Here is a 19,464-nt window from a genome sequence, read left to right as displayed (position 1 = left end):
TAGCTTTAAAATTAGAAAGATCATATCATAAGGCACATGTGTACTAAGTGTCAAGTTGATTGGACTTCAACTTCATCAAAACTATCTTGACCAAAAAATTTAACCTGAAGCGGGACAGACGAACGAACGAACGGACAAAAGAACAGACGGACGAACGGACGCACAGACCAGAAAATATAATGCCCCTCTTCTTTCGTAGGTGAGGCATATCGAAGGTGGGGCATAAAAAGTTATCCTGACAAACAAATTAACTTAAAACCCCAATTAATCAAATGAAAATTTTGATAATCTTACAGTCTTAATAAAGAGTCAAAGATTTTTTGTTTGTCTTACTGAGAAGTGCAGATTTGATATAAATATTTGATGTGCTGTTATTGTAATCAACTGAAAAGACTGTGTTAGCTTTATGAGCAACATGAAGGGTTCAAAATGTGGAACAGGATTTGCTAACTTTTCTAGAGACCCTGAGATTACCACTGTTTTTTGTGGGGTTTGTAATCCTCAGTCTTTAGTTTTCATTGTGTTGTGTTTTATGTACTGCTTGTCTTTTTATCCTTTTGTAATGGCTTTGTTTTTAACTTTTTGAGTTTTAATATCCCTTCTTTTAAATAATTTTTGCTATTTTGAAAATGAACACCTTAGTCTGTGATGTAATATACAGTTACTCACTGTGTAAGTTGATCTGGAGCTATTGTAATATTTGTAGGTATTTGTGTTTGGCGTTTGTCACTGTCTTTGGAATTTTTTGGCGTAAGATCTTTGGCAACAAGTTTTAGCACATTAAGATATCCCATGTCATCTCCAAATAATACTATGTCATCTAAAGTTCCCTCAGGGTTTGGCACATAAGATATACATTGTGGTGAATTCTCAAATGGCTTGATAACAAACACATGCTAAAATGATAAAAAATAAATCAAAATGAATATGGGAAATAGCCCTATGAATAAAAACATATTACATTTTTTTGTAGCATCATTGGGACTGCAAGAGGCACCACTAAAAATCCACTGTAGGTGTAAATCTAATTTTTTTTATACACATTTTAGATGTTGATTTCTACAAGTAATTTAATAACCTGCAGAATAATTTTGGCTGTGATGTCAATCTTTTAATAATTAACTATTTTCATTGGAATGAAAAGTAAACTGAATCAGCAATACAGCAAAAGTATGACTGACAAACTGCTCACCAAGTCATTCTGTTCAATAGCTCATGAGAAAAATTCTGTCGAAAAGGGACAGACAAACAAAGTATAATTGTTGTATTCCTAAATACAACAGTAAATGAATAATATATAAACCTTAGTCTTTGTATATAAATAATGTTTTAAAATTTGATTAGGTTTCTTGCCAAGTGTATTAGGAAGTGTTCAATAACTGAGCATTTTTATTCAAAATGACACTAGCAGTCTACCTGATTTTTTCCTTTTGATCTGTTGTCCCACACACATATACTACGTTCTGTACAACAAATAGCTTTACGTATGGAAGGTAAATATTCACATCCTGTCACCCATGCTGGTTCCTGTAGATAGATAGTCAAAAATATTTAAACTTCAGTAAAAGTGATATTGGTTACATAATATTGAATTCAAATGATGACATTGGCTAAAATCATCATTTATTTAAGTTATTTTTTTCCAATATTGATATCAAACATGCTGTTTGCTGAACTAACTTGAGCAAATATCAAACTTAGAAATTGATCCTGAACATGCTGAAAGTCTAAGTGTCAGTATTTGCAGTTATTACTGATTACATTTCTCTGTCACAGCCAGAAAAACCAACTAAAAATCGAATTCTATTTTTTTTTCAGGGTGGATAATAAAGTCAACTCAATATTGTCATTTATATTACATGCATCTATTTTTAACTTAAAAACTAAAAATATGTTTCTATTCATTTTTGGGTATTGTCATTGTATAGTAACTATATTTCTGCAAAAAAAATTATGTTTAGCCCTTTCAAGTTGACTTAAACTTAACATATTTATACAGTAGAAGATTTAAATTTGAAATATTCACTTCAATTTATAAATATGTTCATTTTTCTACTTGTGAAAGTCCTGAAAAAAAAAAGCTTGTGAAAATATGTAGGTTTACAATATCAAAATTTTTTATTTGTCAGTTACCCACAACCAAAACATCAAATTATAAAATATTAAAGAATATATGTAGTAAAGTGGTTCAGTTATTTATGTAGAAGCAAACACAAAAACCATACAACCAGCCCATTTTAGACATAAAATATATTTTATACAGATACTGTAAATACGGGAACAATTTGAAATTATATACATATATAGATTTACATTATGACCCAGAAAAGCATTCCATAAGCATCATCACATGTGTATAATATGTTGTAACATTTGTGAGAGATATATACCAGTCACTTTAAAGAAGCTGGGTTGAAATTAAGATGTTCACACTCAAGTGGGAGAGGGGCGGTTATACATTTGCATTACCCCTTCAAGGTCATAATATTTGCTGCCATCTTTTTCTTCTTTTGTAGACGTAATCTTACGCTATTTCAATTATATATAATTCTGCTTAGAAACACTAACATGTAGAAATTGTATATATGCTTATTTACATGTAGGATTACAACAAAACTTATATGTTTTTTGTAAAGAGGGTTACATTAGGGTATTGGAAAAGAAGACTGTGAAATTTCATATTTGTAACAAATGATTTTTAACCAAAGTATATATCATTGAATATATTGAAGAGTTACAAGTATAAAAAGAACAGCAAGACACTGTCTAAACAAGAATGTGTCCATAGTACACGGATGCCCCACTCGCACTATAACTTTCCATGTTCAGTGGACCGTGAAATTGGGGTCAATACTTTAATTTGGAATTAAATTTAGAAAGATCATATCATAGGAAACATGTGTAGTAAGTTTCAAGTTGATTGAACTTGAACTTCATCAAAAACTACCTTGACTAAAAACTTTAACCTGAGCAGGACGAACGGACGCACAGACACACGGACGGATGAACAGAGGCACATACCAGAAAACATAATGCCCCTCTACTATCGTAGGTGGGGCATAAAAAATATTTTATTTATACTCAGCATAGACTCTTAATATTTAAGGATAATTCTTAAACAAATAATTTTATATTTTGAGACAAGGAAAAGTTGTAAGGGTTTCGAGCTCAGTTAAACATAATGATATTAAACAATTGTTAAATTGGAGAAATGGAAAAACATACTAGTTCAATATCTATTGAACAATATTGTATGAATGTCTTATATCTGAAAGGCAAAGTACAAATAAAAACATTGAAACACAATTAGCAGACTTTTCACTTATTCTTATATATCATCTCAAGTCTCATTTGCTTATTATAAACAGGGGAGATAACCACATATCAGATTATGTCAAATGCATTAACAATCAATGTAATTCCATTATTCTATGTGACTTTATATGAAAATCAACCATATAACATGTAAATTCCATTTATAAAGGTGTACTTACATTAATATCTATACAGCTCTGTAATCTAAGCTGAAATGACATAATAAGAAATACATTGAAATATATAATCTTCTTTAATTTCCTTGTGTTCAAGATAGCTGGTTTGTGGCCATCTATAATGGTTTACTTTTTAAATTGTTATTTGGATGGAGAGTTGTCTCATTGGCACTCACACGGCCCACATCTTCCTATATCTATCTCATTGATACCTGTATTATGCAGGATTTATTCTTGAAAGCTTTTTCAATATATGGTCTAGACATGCAAAGTTTCATTCTCAATTTTAAAGTAGGAGGTTTGTGCAGATGTTTTAACCCCATCAGAAATGTGCCTGTACCAAGTCCAAGTCATGTTATCTGCACAATGCTATGTTTATTTTTTTGTCATTATGATTATTTTTTCTGAGAAATTGTTTGTTTGATAAATCTTTTATGTTGTCAGTATATACTGTTAGTACGTAGCTTCAATTTACTGTCCAATTAAGGATTTCGCTTATGCAATACATTAACTTGTAACTGTTTAGCAGTGGAACAGTACCTCTTAGCTATAGGTCCTTATGATAATTTAACTATTTGTGAATCATAATAAGGATCTAAGAGCTACGATTCTGCAGCTAGTTATTGTTATAAACAAGTAAATCTACCTTATTATTCCATATACAAATGGCTCCCTTCTGTGAGGCTGATATATAGCCATCTTGTGATGGTATGTATCTCAAACACTGCACTGTATCTCTTCTGGTCTTGTCACCTTAAAACAAACAACAATATATTGAGAGAAATGGCAGACAGAAGATGAACTCAGCTGAATTTTCACCAATGAATTGATCGGGATAGCATTTTTTTCAACTTTCACGCTATCTTTATATAATTGAGGCAAAATTTCAGTGAAACTTATAGTTTAATCAAAATTCAGAGAAATAAAAAGAAATTAAAATTTCTGTTTTAACGAGCTATATATTTAATAAGCAAAAAATTAAGAGAGAAAGTGTTATTTTTCTCTAAATTCTGAGCAAAAACATTGCTTTCAAGAAATTTAGTATTCAAATATTCACTGTGATTTTGAGATGAAGAACAGCATTACAAGCCCTGTTCCTTTGCTTTTTGTGTGTTTTTCTTGTTGTTGTTGCTGTGCTTGTATTGATTTTGTGTAATAGATGGACACCCCATATCTTTTGTTTTCCTTTTCAAGCAAACAAATTGGAAAGAAAGTTTTGTTCTAAAACAAAATCTTAGCAAAAACTGAGGTGAAAGCTTTATTGACACAATTAGTAAATAAGCCTTTTGAACTTTTAAACTAAAAGGTTTCAACTTGGTATTTATGGAGGTTTAAATGGTATGAGGGATTGCCTGTGAAATAATTCACACATCAACTTTTTGACCTTTATATAATTTATAAATATTTATTAGTGTTGTCCAAGAATCCATTTTTTTAAAGTTCTCCTTTTAATGGATTTTGTGGTTGTCCCATTAATCAAAACGAAAGGTTAATTTGCAATTAATCTAATATAAAAAAAAAGATAGAGGAAAATTTACTAGTCTCCACATTCCACAAACATTTTAATTTTCTTAAAACATAAAAAGTGAAATTCATGAATAGAAGAACTTCTACAGTTAATGTTCATAAGGACCCAAAGAGTTTTTCCAGCCTTGTGTAAAAATTTACAAAGCATAAAAATGTATGGTATGATTTGCATTCACACAACACTCATTTCTAGAATAAACAGAATAAAGTATGCATATTTTCAAAAATCCTCTTATATTTAGTTTAAGAAGTGTGGGAAACCAAAATAACCTGTGGGAGATAAAAACCATAAGCGAAATCTCCCAAACTTTGCCTATAGGAACTGCAACCTTGGACAATATTGGGTAATAACAATATGAAGGTCAAAGTTGATTTAAATATTTGTGGTATCATGTAAATGCAAAGATAGTTAAACAGAAAAATAAAAATCTGAATCTAAAAAACAGAAATACCTTCAAGTCATGCAAATTGCTAAAGTGAATTTAATAAAAACAAATTATTTCAAACTCAATCACAGAGAATTTTAATATACAGCTGTCAGGTTGAAATGCATAAATATAATGTGACTAATTATGCCAATCATGGTAATAAAAAATAATGGATGTTAATGTGAAAAAGCGTGAATAAAGTCATTTGACGTCAATTCTTGAGATAATTTTCTTGCATGTTTGAGAACTATTCATTAGAATTTATAAATGTCAAATGTCCTCCCAGGGAGATATGTAAAGTTTAAATCGAAATGTAAACTTTCCTAAGGTGAATAAAATAAACAATTACTAAGAATAAAAAATAAGAAAAGTGCGAAATAATACTGCTGTTTAAGGCAAAATTTATAAATGAACTGTTCAACTTAATTCCACAAGAGTACACATAAACCAAAAGGAAACCTCATTGAAAATGACATGAATCAACTATTTAACGTAAAATGGCTTTTAATATTTAGCCTTAAATTCAAATCTTAAAGAATTTCCTTTCAAAATTTTCAATACCATATATAATCATCCAATGTTTACGCACATGGGAGATCATTATCCAACTTTGTTATAGCGTAAAAATGAAGTTACCATCACAAAAAAAATGAAGTAATGATAACTTATAATATTAACTGCATGAATTCATTTCTTTCTGACTCAATAGGTTTTTGTGCATCAATTATATATCTACATTTCAGTCAAACATTTTATATTGACTGCCTTGAATTTCCAATCCAAATTTCTTTAATGGGCAAATTTATAATACATTACTTATTTAAATGGCAAATCTATACAAATGCTTTTTGCTATTTTCACTGTACTGTAAATATTGACTTTAAAACGTAACAGTAAGTGTCACTTATGTTTAGAATTTCATTCTTTAGGACTTTTATATATACATGATATATAAATATCACAAAAGTTAATGATTAAAACAACTTATCAGGATATATACAACCAATTTATACCATTTAGGTAATGGATTTTCTTTTTAATTTTGACTCCAACTGCTCCTTAAATTGGTTTAATCAATTACATGAATTCTATACATATGAAAACTGGGTTGAGAAAAAAAAAGAGGATCAATGTGGCTAGCAGATGACCTGCTTCCTTCCGGGTATTTTTCTTTTTTCAGACCAACACACATAGCAAAATCATTCATTTTAAAAACAATAAAAAAAACTTTTTATGCTTTTTTACAGGTTCAGCTCAGGCCTAAATTAATATATTGTTTGTTTCCCCAATCACGATCCTGCCAAGCCAGGTGTGGGTAGGTAGGGAAATAATTTTATTTTTCCCAAAAGCTTGAACATTATCAGACGATCCAGCAAGCCTGAAAAATCAGAAATGAATAAAATAATATTTGACTTGGATTTGACAATAAAATTTAATGAGTAGCACCATTTTTGCAGGTTTAGTCAGGATTGGAGAAACAAACATTATCTTATTTTAGGCCTCAGACTAGTCTGGTTTTAGGAATTTCAAAACATAAGAGTAAAATTAGAAAATCATATAACAATGAGAATGATAAGAGATACTCATAACAACCTCTTATTTGTTCTTGAAGCAAGGGTAGCTATATAAAAACAGAACTGATTTCATATAAGTCTATATTTTGTAAATAGTAGCTAATTTTAGGACTGATGATTAAGGGGTAATTCATTCAAAAGCCTTAAAATTTCCTCTTCCCCACACACACATCCAACCCTCATCATCTTTTATTCAAATCACAACGAATATCGTTTAAGTCAAAAATTTCAAACTGGACTCAGGTCTCTTGTGGAAAGTTGTCTTATTGGCAATCATACCACATCTTGTTTTCATATTGGCTTGAATAATGGTCATTTACTGTGAAAAGGGTACAAGGTCTTATCCCCAGTGATTATTTTTGGACGAAAAATCATGTGCTATAGACTGCTACTAGCTTATATGGAAATTACAATTAAAATAGAGTTCATATGTTTAAACTGATAAATTAGAAAAATACTACCATATTATTTAGATTAATATAGAAAAATACACTCAAAATTTCTCGTTTCATTGAAGACCTGTTGGTGACCTTCTGCTGTTGATTTTTTCTATGGTCGGGTTGTTGTCTCTTTGATACATTCCCCATTTCCATTATCAATTTTACTCAAAAATATTATGGAACAGTATTTTGAATCTTTATTTCAGCCATTTAGATTAGAATTAAAATTCTTTTTCATTTCTTACATGTGCATGCTTGTTCATTTAATGTTGATTTAATTTAGGAGTACAGACGTAACAGATACTTTCATGTCTACACAGTATTGTTTTAGAATACTTAGAAACACCTGAATCTGAAGTGTACTTTGAAAAACTAATCACCTAAACATACTTGAAATTTGTTTTAAATTCAAATTTCAAACAATTAATTGATAGGTGTATCATTTGAACGAGATATATTCCTTATCAAAAGAAAAGTTTTTATTCATAGCATTAAACATGGTAATCATGAATGTGACATGAATCTTATCATCAGACGACAAATTATTCCTGTGATTTACACATATAACTCGCAATGCTCTATACTTCTATGGAAATGCTGGTCCCCTGTCTGACCCTGATTCTCTATTGTTAGGTACAACTAGAGAGAATCAGACTTTATCTGTATGTATGACAAAGTTTTATTCTCTCAAATATTTGCACTACAAAATGTAGGACAAAGAACATTGGAATAAAAAGCTAGTCAAACTTTGTGCAAAAAATTATACATTGTATGCACCTGATAAATTGTGCAGTTTTTATATTGGTTTGTTTATGCAAGCATGTTTCAAAACTTTCAACTTAAAAATTTCCACAATAAAAAATCTCAAAGGGTTATTTCATCATAAATAATGAGACAGTTTTAATAATATCATGTAAGACTTCTCAATTTAAAAAAAAGTATCCTCCCTGGTTCCAAGGATGATAATGTTATGTTTCAATGGAACAGCCCTTAATAGAAAGAAATGACAGAATATGTACCATCTCCTTCACCTCTTGTTCAATATTTAAAATCCACTTAATAAGTCCTTTGTTCAGAAGAGGATGGAAGTCACAGACTGCCGAAATATCCTTTCTCTTTTTCACTTTCTATGAATACTATCATGACTGTGGCATGGACATGAGAGTGGAATATTTTACCTTCATTATCAATCTTAGTCCTCATCAGGGGAGGTAATAAACTTACCAGCTGCCTCTCCAACCCTCCTCCTCTTAGACACTGTGAATACATTGACCTCTTCACCAACAACAATTTCTTCATCGTCATTATTAGATTGAAAATATCCAAAAAGCTGCAAATATAAAACATTACATAATTTTAAACATCTCACTTGTGATAAAATGAAAATAAAGTTATTGAAGAACCTTTAATTACTTAAAAATACATGTATACAAATATGTCACAAGTGCATGTTAGTTCTATTTGATGTAATAAAAGGAATATTTCATGTTTTATTACAATCAATGGTATAAATTGGATTTTTTCCCTGTAATGTTTTCTGCTTAATATTAGTTACAATATTGAGTAAAGCTTTAAAAGAGGGATGAAAGATACCAAAGGGACAGTCAAACTCGTCAATCTAAAACAAACTGACAACGCCATGGCTAAAAATGAAAAAGACAAACAGAAAAACAATAGTACACATGACACAACATAGAAAACTAAAGAATAAACAACACGAACCCCACCAAAAACTAGGGGTGATTTCAGGTGCTCCGAAAGGGTAAGCAGATCCTGCTCCACATGCGGCACCCATCGTGTTGCTTATGTGATTACAAATCCGGTAAATAGTCTAATTCGGTAGGTCAAATTCATGAAAGGGAAGGGGATTGTAGTTACGACGTAAGGAACATATCCGATATCATTTGTGAAACGGTTATTCCAGAACGGTCAACCAACTCGTGATGGCGTCTGTAAAATTTACGAAGGGATGATTTCAACTTCACCATTTGGAACTATTGGTTTAATAGCTTCCTTGTGAGCAGTAACCCTCTATCAAGAAAATCATGATAGGAAATGCAAGCACAGGAATATCGTATCAATTGGGAGATATATACCCCGTATGCAGGTGCTGCTGGAATGTTGCTACTTATAAATGGAAAGTTCACAATTGGAAAGCTGAAATCATCCCTTCGTAAATTTTACGGACGCCATCACGAGTTGGTTGACCGTTATGGAATAACCGTTTCACAAATGATATCGGATATGTTCCCTACGTCGTAACTTTTATTCTATTGTTTTAAAGATTGTAAACAGGGTTGGCAAAGTATTACCCGCCCGGGAATTCCCGGGTGGGAAAACCCGGGTTTTCCCGGGTTGGGCAATACTCCCAGAAATGGGTAATAGTGGGCAATACTGGGCAATAGCTAAATATATATTTTTATACAGATAACCATTGCCAGTCATTTTTAGAAGATTGAAATTTCAATTTCATTCTCTTCTCTATTAATTCTATATGTATGCAGAATAGAAGATTTGTACATTTAAAGATACCTTTTTAATCACCAAGCATTGTTTTAATAATCCAAACTTTGAAACATGCATTTTATTGCAGTGTTTAAGTGACTTGTTAATTTTAATTGTTATACATTCATATTGCTAAATAAACACCCTAAGGGGTCATGCCAATAACACTTATAGAATTATAAGGGCTGATTATTGTTCCATAAACAAAACTGTGTTCTAATCTGAATAATAACTAATTAATTAGTGACATTATTTAAATGTAATGTTTCTTACAAGTAATTGTTAATTCTTAATAGGAGTTATATTTATTTGAAAACAAAAATTCTTTTGCTTTATATTTACAGTTTGCCACTCTAGACAAATGCTAGTCAAACAAAATAGGGTATAAATATCTTATTAAATGTATTACATTTGTGTTTATCACTGAATCCTATTTAAAATTCAGACAAGTATTTTATATTACCCAGTATTACCCACTAAAACCCAGTAAAACCCAGTGTTTTCCCAGTATTTCCCACTGGGCTGGGCAATACTCATAAAACCCTGGTTTTTGCCAACCCTGGTTGTAAATGTTTAACAATGCAATGTAGTCTCGATCAGTCTTGTAGTCTAGTTGACAAGTTTGATGTGCTTGGTATACAATTGTTTGTCTTTTGGTCATTTATTATTCATTTTTGTTTATCATTTTTTTTCTCTGACTTATGAGTTTGAATGACTTCCTTTTTATATCTTACATCTTTTTTTTTAATATCATTTGAAACCTAAACCTTACACAGAAAAAAACCCAGTTCAATGTGCTATGAATTTCAATAAAGGGAATGTAAAATCTAAGGTTATGTTGAAGAATTCAAGAGTGGATCTGCATTACCTGTATTTTTTCTATTTATTCATTTTAATATTTCCATAACATGATTAATATACAAGTTAAATTTCCCTATGATTTGAAATACAGTCATGACAGTAGGAAAATAATTAAGACATATTGAAAAGATTTCTTTCAGATCATGATTACTTTTATGGAATAACAAACAACATATTTTTATAAAATTGGGATATTTATATGAAATTTCCTAATGAAACATGACCTCTTCTTATGTCAATGTACAATGTTTCTCATTAAGAACAGTATAGTGTTAAGTTTTTACAAACTGAATACATGTACATTTTTATAAAACATGTTCATGAATATTAGCTCTTTAAATCCTTATTACTGTATACATGGTATATAATTATCAGTGCCTTTTTTTATAAAACCTCCATGTAATTACCAGTAAAATACTTTCAAGTCCTGATCTTTTATATCTCAAATAACTTTAGAAATTATCATTGAAGTTTCATACTTGACATTTTACCACTACTTCTTTTTAACATGACCTTTATATACTGAATGTTTATTTTGAGTAATTAAGTTTTTGCAAAGGTTCGAAAAATTCATTTGTAGCTTTTAATCTGAACCATATCTTAATTAAATACATTCACAAAAATGATAAGTTCAACATTTAACGAATTTTTGTTATGATTTTTTTGTGCTTCATAGATTACTGATATTGAATGATCACCTCAAAGGGAAACCAATAAATTTGTACTAGTAATACTACCTTAATCCTTATTCAGAAAGTTCTGATACAGTATCAATAAAATCTAATTTACATTTAACCCCATACAGCTTGTAAAAGCCAATCTAATCCACTAATATTTTAATTTTAACTTTTGATGAATGAACAAAAAGACCTCACTTACACGTAGAGTGGAAAGAGATGCTTGACTTTATTGAAAAAATGACGAATTAGAAAACAAATTAACGAAACTTTTTCAAGGCAATGAAGCAAATTAAAGTATTTGGTGACATTTTGTTTCTAGACCTTTGAAAAAAGCATTTAAGATAATCGGTAAAGATATACTTTTTACCTACTGTATACTAGATAATATCATTAACTTATCTTATAATTAGATCAACAGGTTGTTTATAATTATTACAGAAAAACACAGGATTTTTCATTTACTGCAAAGAACAAAAGAAAACTTAATTATGCATGGAATGTAACACTCAAATTAACAGCAAAGGCACCACGGAGGGTCAAATTCTAACTTCAAAGTAAAGATATATTGTATACAGGAACTGCTAATATAATATTGAGTCATTATTAACTCTTTAAAAATCACTGGGTGGTAGTTTCAAAAAACGATACAAACATCACTGACTCCAAAATCTTACTAAAACAAGAAATAAAAAAGCATTTTTTGAGTTTGAAGTCCTTGAGCATGTTTGATCCCTTCCTAAATTTTATGAACGCCATTATGAGTTGGTTGACCGTAATAGAATAACCATTTCACAAATGATATCGGATATGTTCCTTACGTCTTAACTACAATCCCCTTCCCTTTCATGAATGTGACCTACCGAATTAGACTTTTTACCAGATTTGTTATCACATAAGCAATATGACGGGTGCCACATGTAAAGCAGGATCTGCTTACCCTTCCAGAGCACCTGAGATCACCCCCTAGTTTCTGGTGGAGTTTGTGTTGCTTATTATTTAGTTTTGTATGTTGTGCCATGTGTTCTAATGTTTGTCGGTTTGTCTTTTTTATTTTTAGCCAGGCATTGTGGGTTTATTTTCAATTTAAGAGTTTGACTGTTCCCTTTAATCTTTCGTCCCCTTCTGAACTTTTCTACTATATATTCATAAAAAAAAACCTAGATGTGTCAAAGCGACAAGAATGGCCCTGTCCCAAAAAGTTGAAAAATCTGCAATTTCAATAACACATGTGGACACAAACATGATGGTAGTCTCACATATCAAAAATCAGCTCAAAATCTGGAGGCATACAGAAAAAAAACTATGATTTTCAATAATTTATCCAAGTCCAAATCCTGTTATTTCAGTTAAAATTAGCAAAGCGGAACAAAACTCAAACTTGATCTGTAACTCATCATGGTTAACTCACATACCAAAAAAACAGCCCAATATCTGAAGGCATTTAGATAACAAGTCTGTATACATGTAACTGTGATTCTCAAAGTCCAAAGCCTGTAATTTCGGCAAAAATTAGTGGAGTGGAACGTAACTTAAACTTAATCTGTAATTCATCAAGGTTAACTCACATACCAAAAATATATCTGAAGGCGTTTAGAAAAAAACTCTGTATAATTGTTTGTTGCAGAATGACAGAATGTCTGAACTATGGAATATCGGTATTACGGATTTCGGACAAGGGTAAAACTATCTGAAAATTCTGTCTGACTGAATCGATTTTTTGTCTAACATTTTGTCAATCAGAGTGAGTTTTGGATACACTGCATGTATAGTCATTTGCAAAGAGTTGCCAAGTTTGAAAGTGTCGTCTGCCAAGCAAAAGATCTGATTCCAACTTTTATCACTAAAGACAAAATGAATGACGAAATTATGTATTATATATGTCTCTGACTGTATGTTCTAAATGGGGGGTCAAAAAGCTACATTCACTGCATTGACGGATCCGGGCTGGGTTCTGTAGGTTGGAACCCCCTCTATTTTTGACAATCAATGCATTTGAATGGGGACATGTGGGACGGGGGTTTATTGACTTAGGATCACAAAATAAACCCCCTGAAACTTTTACATTTCACAATAAGAAATTGCATGCTGTCAAAATAATTTTGGAAATGCATATACCGGAAGTCATTAAACTAAGAAACAAAACGTAACGGTAACAACCAAGTGTTTTCCGGTTAATGAATACGCACCTCGCTCCAATCAACTTTGGCATCAGGATTTGTAGAAATTTTTCTATATATTGCCTTTAAATCTGTATTTTTTATATCCGATCCAAACAGCTGTCTTATTCTGTCACAAAACTGATCAAAGCGCAATGACTCTGAAATGTAAAAAAAAATCATGATCCAAAGTACAACCGGACAAATTAATCTCCGAAATTAGTCTTCAGAAATGAAATGTTAAATGAATATGACAATTTACGTTTAGATGATCTATTCAACGACTCTTGGTGTAGAGTGGGGTGCTCATTTTCGCCATAGCTTTCCATGTTTTCTATAGTTTATAACTTCAGGTCTATATGTTTTTGAAGTATACTGATATTTCTATATGAAGATAACTTCAAATGCAAAATCTTCCTAAGCTTGAAAACATGTTTATTTGAAAATAATCATCTGTAAAGTTTAAAGGGTGTTTGAAATTTCCTGATATTTTGTCCACGAGGGACACATATTCGCCGATTTTACACATCTTTTTAAAACCAAATAACTACAGCTTTATTATCAAATAAATGTCATTATAGATGAACAAATGACATTTCAAAGGTGTAAAAAAACAGAAATTTAGGCCAATCAGTCAAAAAATTACGAAGACAAAATTCTTTGAAAAACCTTTTTTTTCTCTCAGGAAATCATTGACCGAAAATCATTGCCGGTTTTCGGCCCTTTTGCAGTAAGTGCCGCAATTTTATTTAAGTTTAAAAAATAATCATATTTGTTATAAAATTATAATTTATCGGCATATTTCTTCCATTTCAGACATCCGGCGAATATGAGCCCCCCCCCACTCTAATACAGTACTGGATCTTCATGACTGAAATGTAATAGTGGTAAAGAAGGTATGCTGTTTATCGTATTTAGAAATACATTTTCCTTTCGTTTGAACAGCATGTATCAGCCAAGGAGAACCAAGGAATGAGGACTTTATTACGAAAGCATACTTTTGTTGTACAACTTTTGATCGTATTATATCAGTGAGGGGTGTAGGAAAATTAGAACAACAAGGGGTCTATCAGTATGCAATATACAAAAAGATGTAAAATATGTTCATTCCGAACAAAACTTGACACCGTTCGTCCAGGAACATATATGATATATATTATTGACTAGATGTAATGTTCACAGGTTCGGCCCACTCTCTATGCAGTCACTCTGACGTTGAAAAGTATTCTTGATAGGTTATTATATACCCGTAACGTTTACCTTGATAAAAAAAAAAATGCATGCCAACTTGGCTTATTGACGACGGCGATGATGATGAGGGTTAGACCGCGAAGAGCAAACATGATACATGTATGAGGAGGAGGAGGAATATGTCGACGATGAAGATGAGATTTAGATGAAGATCACTAATTGAAGAGAAGGAGGATGAGGAACTCGTTGACGACGACCATGCATGAAGATGACGACGATGCAGATGAGGGTTAGATGAAGATCACTATCTGAGGAGAAGGAAGAGGAGGAACTCGTCGACGACGACCATGAAGATGACGACAATGAATTCATTTACATGCCATTCATTTTTTAATACATCCAACTGTATGTCATTCGTATTAATTTATTATTTCATATCGTCTTTATTAACTGGAGGTACTCAGTCAAACAAAACAGTACTTCTCAATCTGTCAACGTTTGGAAGATGTGGCATTGCTTGTTGGGTCAGCAATTATAAAGGTTTATAGCTATTTAGTTACGTAAGATCCATTTAAACATCTAAATTGATCAGTTGTATACAAAGTTAATTCTTTTAATTTCTTTGTTCATTTTATGGTGTTTAAACTGTAAAAAGCTTTTAATCCTTCACATATCAATGGCACTATTTCAATAAATAGTTTTATGTATAATTATGTTTGGTGATAAAAATTATGTTATAATGGAATAGTGGTTGCCCCTCAATGAACAGATATCTTAATCTATTTTATGATTAATGTCAAAAACTGTTACATTGTGATATACCTGACTTAGGTTTGGGGGACTAAAGACGAAGTATATATATTGCAAATAAAAAGAAGAACTTTCATATTATGATCCTTTACTTTGGATTCAAACGCCAAAAGAGGCTGATACATCTAATCATCACAACAATCATGGTTAAGACAATACAACGTTTCCGGAAAGTACGGATTCAACATACAGATATATAACATCCCCGCCCAAAAATGAAAAATTCCCATATTTTTCGAAAAATGTTGAATTCGTACTCCAAAAAGAAAAAGATTCAAATTTTTTTTCAGTTATATACAACAATACAACATACAAAATAACAGGCACCTTTAAACTTCATCATCTCTTAATTTCTCATGTTTCACAGACATGTAAATACAAATACATATGACCAAATGCTAGTTACTCTTTAACTTTAACATAAATATGATGCGGCGAAATCTTATAAAATATAGCATATTATCATTTACTGAATTTTAGTGTGCTTGCTAAAAAGTGATTGATATGGAAGCAAGTTAACTCGTACCAACGGAAACTCGTACCATGTTAACTCGTACCAAAAAAGTTAACTCGTACCAACGTAAAGTCGTACCACTGGGAAGTCGTACCATTAAAAATAAATTAAAAAATATGAATGTTTTGTGGTGTTTTTTCTTTCTAAACTTAATACAAAGAAATTGAATTAATGAAGTTTTATACTGGATTGTGATGAAAACTTGAAAAAAAGACTTTTTTTTTTTAATTAATACACTAATATAATTTCTTCATTACCTTAATACCCTGCTAATTAATATATGATATTCCTTTGATTGTTTGATCAAATTAATACACTCCGTTTCGATTCGATTTCGTTTCTCACTTTATAAGTACCAGAGCTTAGCACCATGACTTTATAATAATAGCTCTAAAGTCATACTTTTTTTTTATCTTTATTCTCTCTAACACAACTAACAATTAATTCTTTTCTTTCCAATGTATCGTGACTATATATAAAAAGAATCATACTTTTAACATGTTGGTCATAAACAATTTACAACTTTCAAAACACACAAAATTAATTCTTTCAGTGAATAAAATTCCTTTGAAGAAAAGTACTCAAATCTATTTAATGTAACTGATTTGGAATGATTAAAAATTAATTCCAATGGTTATCAGTAAAAGTTTAAAAAAGGGTGTATTCAAGGGAGACAACAAATCAAATCTGCCAAGGTATTGTCTACATCTAATACACATGGAACATTGGTCATTGTACTTTCAAAATTATATACATTTTATATAGGTATAGAGATAAATAACAGTATATATTCATAATTTAAACACCAATCAAATACATTTAAATAAGTTGGTACGAGTTATCAGTGGTACGAGTTTACATTGGTACGAGTTGTTTTTTTGTGGTACGAGTTAACGTTGGTACGAGTTTACGGTGGTACGGGTTAACTGTAATTCATTGATATACAGTACGAGATTAGATTCAGTGGAGTCCCTACTCCTGCTAATGGTTAGATACACCTTATAATGAATAAAATTTATAGGTTACACTATGAGAAAAAAAAAGATCTACTATTGCGCCGACTTTCACGGTATACCATCCCTATCATACACACACTCTCTCGATAAAATAAACAATAAAGTGAAACAAATAAATTTCAGCAGAACAAGACTATCAACCAGGGTTCATTTCTGAGTCATCTCTAATGCACCACTTACACACAAATCAGATTTTCTTTTCTTACTGTACACAGACAGATTAAAAATTTAAATGCTAGGATTTCCATCAAATCAGTCATACATAATGTTCGTTATCATACCAAAACAAGTCTTCATTAATCTTTACTAACAAGTAAATTTAAGTATCGCAGTACTTCATTTCACCAATTGTTCGATTTTAGGTTCCTCCACCATGTGATATACCTGACTTAGGTTTGGGGGACTAAAGACGAAGTATATATATTGCAAATAAAAAGAAGAACTTTCATATTATGATCCTTTACTTTGGATTCAAACGCCAAAAGAGGCTGATACATCTAATCATCACAACAATCATGGTTAAGACAATACAACGTTTCCGGAAAGTACGGATTCAACATACAGATATATAACAACATCATTTAGATGCTGTATCTTATGTGAAGAATCGAATGGGCCTGCATACTATTCTATAAAAAGTGTATTTCGCTCTGAGTTTGTTACTTATTTTTGTCGTCGCGATATATCATTTTGGCGATGACCTGAAGCAACTACCAATCAACAAGGCATTATTGAGAAATTGTTAGCTTGAACTAGTACATGATTTATCTCGATCTCTGACAGTGATGAGCTTACAAAAAAAAAGATACGCAAGAAGCAACCATTCTTGATGTGAATATATAACTTCGTGCGTCGTTTCTGATTTTAAAGGAAATGTTCTCACAGTTTTAAAAATCACCACCGAGATAAAAAAAAATCAAAGTGAAGATGCAAAAGCTTATAATGTATTGTTTGAATTTTAGATTATGTCTTGGTTATACTGATAATTGTCACGTCTTTTTACAAAACAATAGATTCTAGTCAGCTTATTACGTTAATACAAAATCAATTTCCATCAGATTCCTTCATGCAGTAACTAAGTTTCCGATTCACAGACTTGCCCTTTTGAAGAAAGAATGCCATCTATTATACAGTCGACTAATACAAAGATATGATAAAAAGTCTGACAATCAATATAACAACAAAAGATTTTATTGACAATAATTATCACACCAACAGTGGTATGTTATATATATACCTGTAATCATCTGACGCCTTTCTTCAGGTGTCGCTTCAACATCTTGGAAAGTCACACTATTTATAAATTCCGCAAACTGATCAAGTTTTGATTGAAAGGTACCAGAGGTATAGGGTCTTCCAAGACCCTCACCACGAAGTTCTGGCCCCTCCGACATTATATTCCTGATTTGTCTTTAACTATAAATCCCACATGTAGATTTAAATATATTGCACATGCTTTTAATATATCCAGAAAATATCAAGTAGCATTTCACGTGTTGTTGCTACTATTCCAAATCATAACATTTATAATAAATTTAAATAATGAAATAAAAAGTAACTCCAGGATGTGTTATCACTTTAAAGTTGGTTTAAATGAAATCTTATCCATCCCGAATACACATCTATTGTTTGATCGACACACAGACAGGTAAAATGTTCATTACCTGAGAGTGGATATTGCGTCTTTTTGCACCCTAGCAACTATTGTTGACCAGGTATGACCCCAGTGCCAAGAAGGGGATAAAGCATTTAACTGTAAACAATGCTCCACACAAATCCTTATTAATCTTTTAAACAACAAAAAATGGCTATAAATGTGTCATTTAAATGTTCATATTTCTTTTGTAGATCGATAGGATTTTCGTCAATAAAATAGATTGGTGATTCTACCCCGCAAGGGACGATAATTTTGTTATATTTAAACATGCGAGATTAAAATGACGGGATTTAAATCAAATTATGAATTCTTAAGTAATTTGAGTTAAATTTTTCTATATTTATTCAGCCTTGTCCGAAGTAGTTTCACAGCCAACGTTGGATAAAATTAACGTAATAATTAGTCATAGTAGGCCATTAACCATCAATATCATCTATACACTTCACGTTGAATGTTTTAAATCCAATAGGAAAATATGTAATCAAGCGTAAGAACTGTCAAGACAAGCCAAGCCAAAAGATTATTATTTTATGCTAGGATTTACATTTATTAAACTGTAAAAGATAAAAGTTTATCAATTGAACGAAACTTATATCCCTTTGAATATTCTCTAG

At 31.1% G+C, this 19,464-nt stretch overlaps 1 protein-coding gene across 6 annotated transcripts in view; it reads right to left on the bottom strand.

The window, feature by feature from the left end:
• LOC134711429 (WD repeat-containing protein 64-like) overlaps positions 1-19,070 on the bottom strand; it is a 50,372-nt gene extending 31,302 nt beyond the window's left edge. For all 6 annotated transcript variants that reach the window (XM_063571999.1, XM_063572002.1, XM_063572004.1 and 3 more), the window contains exons 1-7: positions 18,431-19,070; positions 13,693-13,823; positions 8,685-8,790; positions 4,138-4,244; positions 3,495-3,524; positions 1,417-1,527; positions 670-896 (exon numbers count right to left, since the gene is read on the bottom strand). In XM_063571999.1, the coding sequence (XP_063428069.1) occupies positions 670-896; positions 1,417-1,527; positions 3,495-3,524; positions 4,138-4,244; positions 8,685-8,790; positions 13,693-13,823; positions 18,431-18,587 (869 nt within the window). In that variant the 5' untranslated portion in view covers positions 18,588-19,070. The remainder of the gene's footprint in view (positions 1-669; positions 897-1,416; positions 1,528-3,494; positions 3,525-4,137; positions 4,245-8,684; positions 8,791-13,692; positions 13,824-18,430) is intronic.
• Between the last annotated feature and the right edge of the window lie 394 nt (positions 19,071-19,464).

Source organism: Mytilus trossulus, chromosome 3, assembly GCF_036588685.1.
Source record: "Mytilus trossulus isolate FHL-02 chromosome 3, PNRI_Mtr1.1.1.hap1, whole genome shotgun sequence".
NCBI lineage: Eukaryota > Metazoa > Mollusca > Bivalvia > Mytilida > Mytilidae > Mytilus > Mytilus trossulus.
The sequence above is the reverse complement of the archived record's forward strand: the minus strand, read 5'-3'. Positions and strand labels throughout refer to the sequence as shown.